Source organism: Trichinella spiralis (assembly GCF_000181795.1).
Source record: "Trichinella spiralis strain ISS 195 chromosome Unknown Scfld4948, whole genome shotgun sequence".
Lineage (NCBI taxonomy): Eukaryota > Metazoa > Nematoda > Enoplea > Trichinellida > Trichinellidae > Trichinella > Trichinella spiralis.
Genome location: NW_003531887.1, coordinates 1 through 882, shown reverse-complemented (window position 1 = coordinate 882; position 882 = coordinate 1). Strand labels below are relative to the sequence as shown.

General features: G+C 53.3%; 1 protein-coding gene across 1 annotated transcript; it reads left to right on the top strand.

Moving 5' to 3' along the window:
- Window positions 1-255: 255 nt before the first annotated feature.
- On the top strand, window positions 256-663 carry Tsp_14921 (conserved hypothetical protein). The gene has a single exon (XM_003367034.1). It carries the CDS (start codon window positions 256-258, stop codon window positions 661-663), a length of 408 nt encoding a protein of 135 aa, XP_003367082.1.
- The last annotated feature ends 219 nt before the right edge of the window (window positions 664-882 follow it).

Genomic DNA, 882 nt, shown 5'->3' with positions numbered 1-882 from the left:
AGTGGTCGTTGACGAGGAAAAGCGGTTAGTGATTCTGCTTGATATCGCAATCGTGTTTGAAACACTGCCGCTGCCTTCGTCGATGCCCGGACCAGGAAGTGGGCGCACTATGAAAAGGAGATCCTCGCCTACCGGCTACGAGGATACTCCGTGACGTACGACGCCATCGTCGTCGGTGCTCTGGGGACGTGAGACCCGAAGAACGATGCCATCCTGAAAAGGATCGGTGTCGTCTCCCAAAGGTACCTACGGCTCATGAAGGTTCTCGTGGTGTCCGAGATGTTGGAACATTCTTCACGGATCTACAGAAAACACCTCGGCCTGCGAGACCTTCTCCCGGACACCGGCACGAAACGGCGACCGGTTGGCACGACGGAGACAGACCCACCCGGTGGTGATCTCCGTCAGAAGAAGCGCAATTCCATCAGCGCTAGGGCATCAGGTGGGAAATGCCTGGAACGGCGGTTCACGTCACCCGTCGGGACGCCCTCGCAGCGTGGTGAGCTGCAGTGCCAACCGTGCCCTGGCCCTCCAAGACCCGCCTTCGCTGGAAAAGCGCCCAACCCGCCCAGATTCCAGCCCAGAAATCCACCCCCGCGGCAACACCGGCAGCCGGTACCGAAGTCTCAGGCAACACAGCCCGTCCCGAACCAACGGCCTTGACGCTTAAAGACTTCGTTTTATACTTTGCTCTTCTTTTATTTAAAATTTATTTCTTTTACAACTCAGTACTAACTGTTTTGTATTTCCTTTGAAGATCCAAATAAAATCTGTTCTTATCAGCTTAATTTCTGGTATGAATCCCAAGCGGATTCGTTACGAAATTTGCATAAGTTTTTGAAAAAATGCATTTGGGTCGAGGTGCCTCGCACCAACCATTTG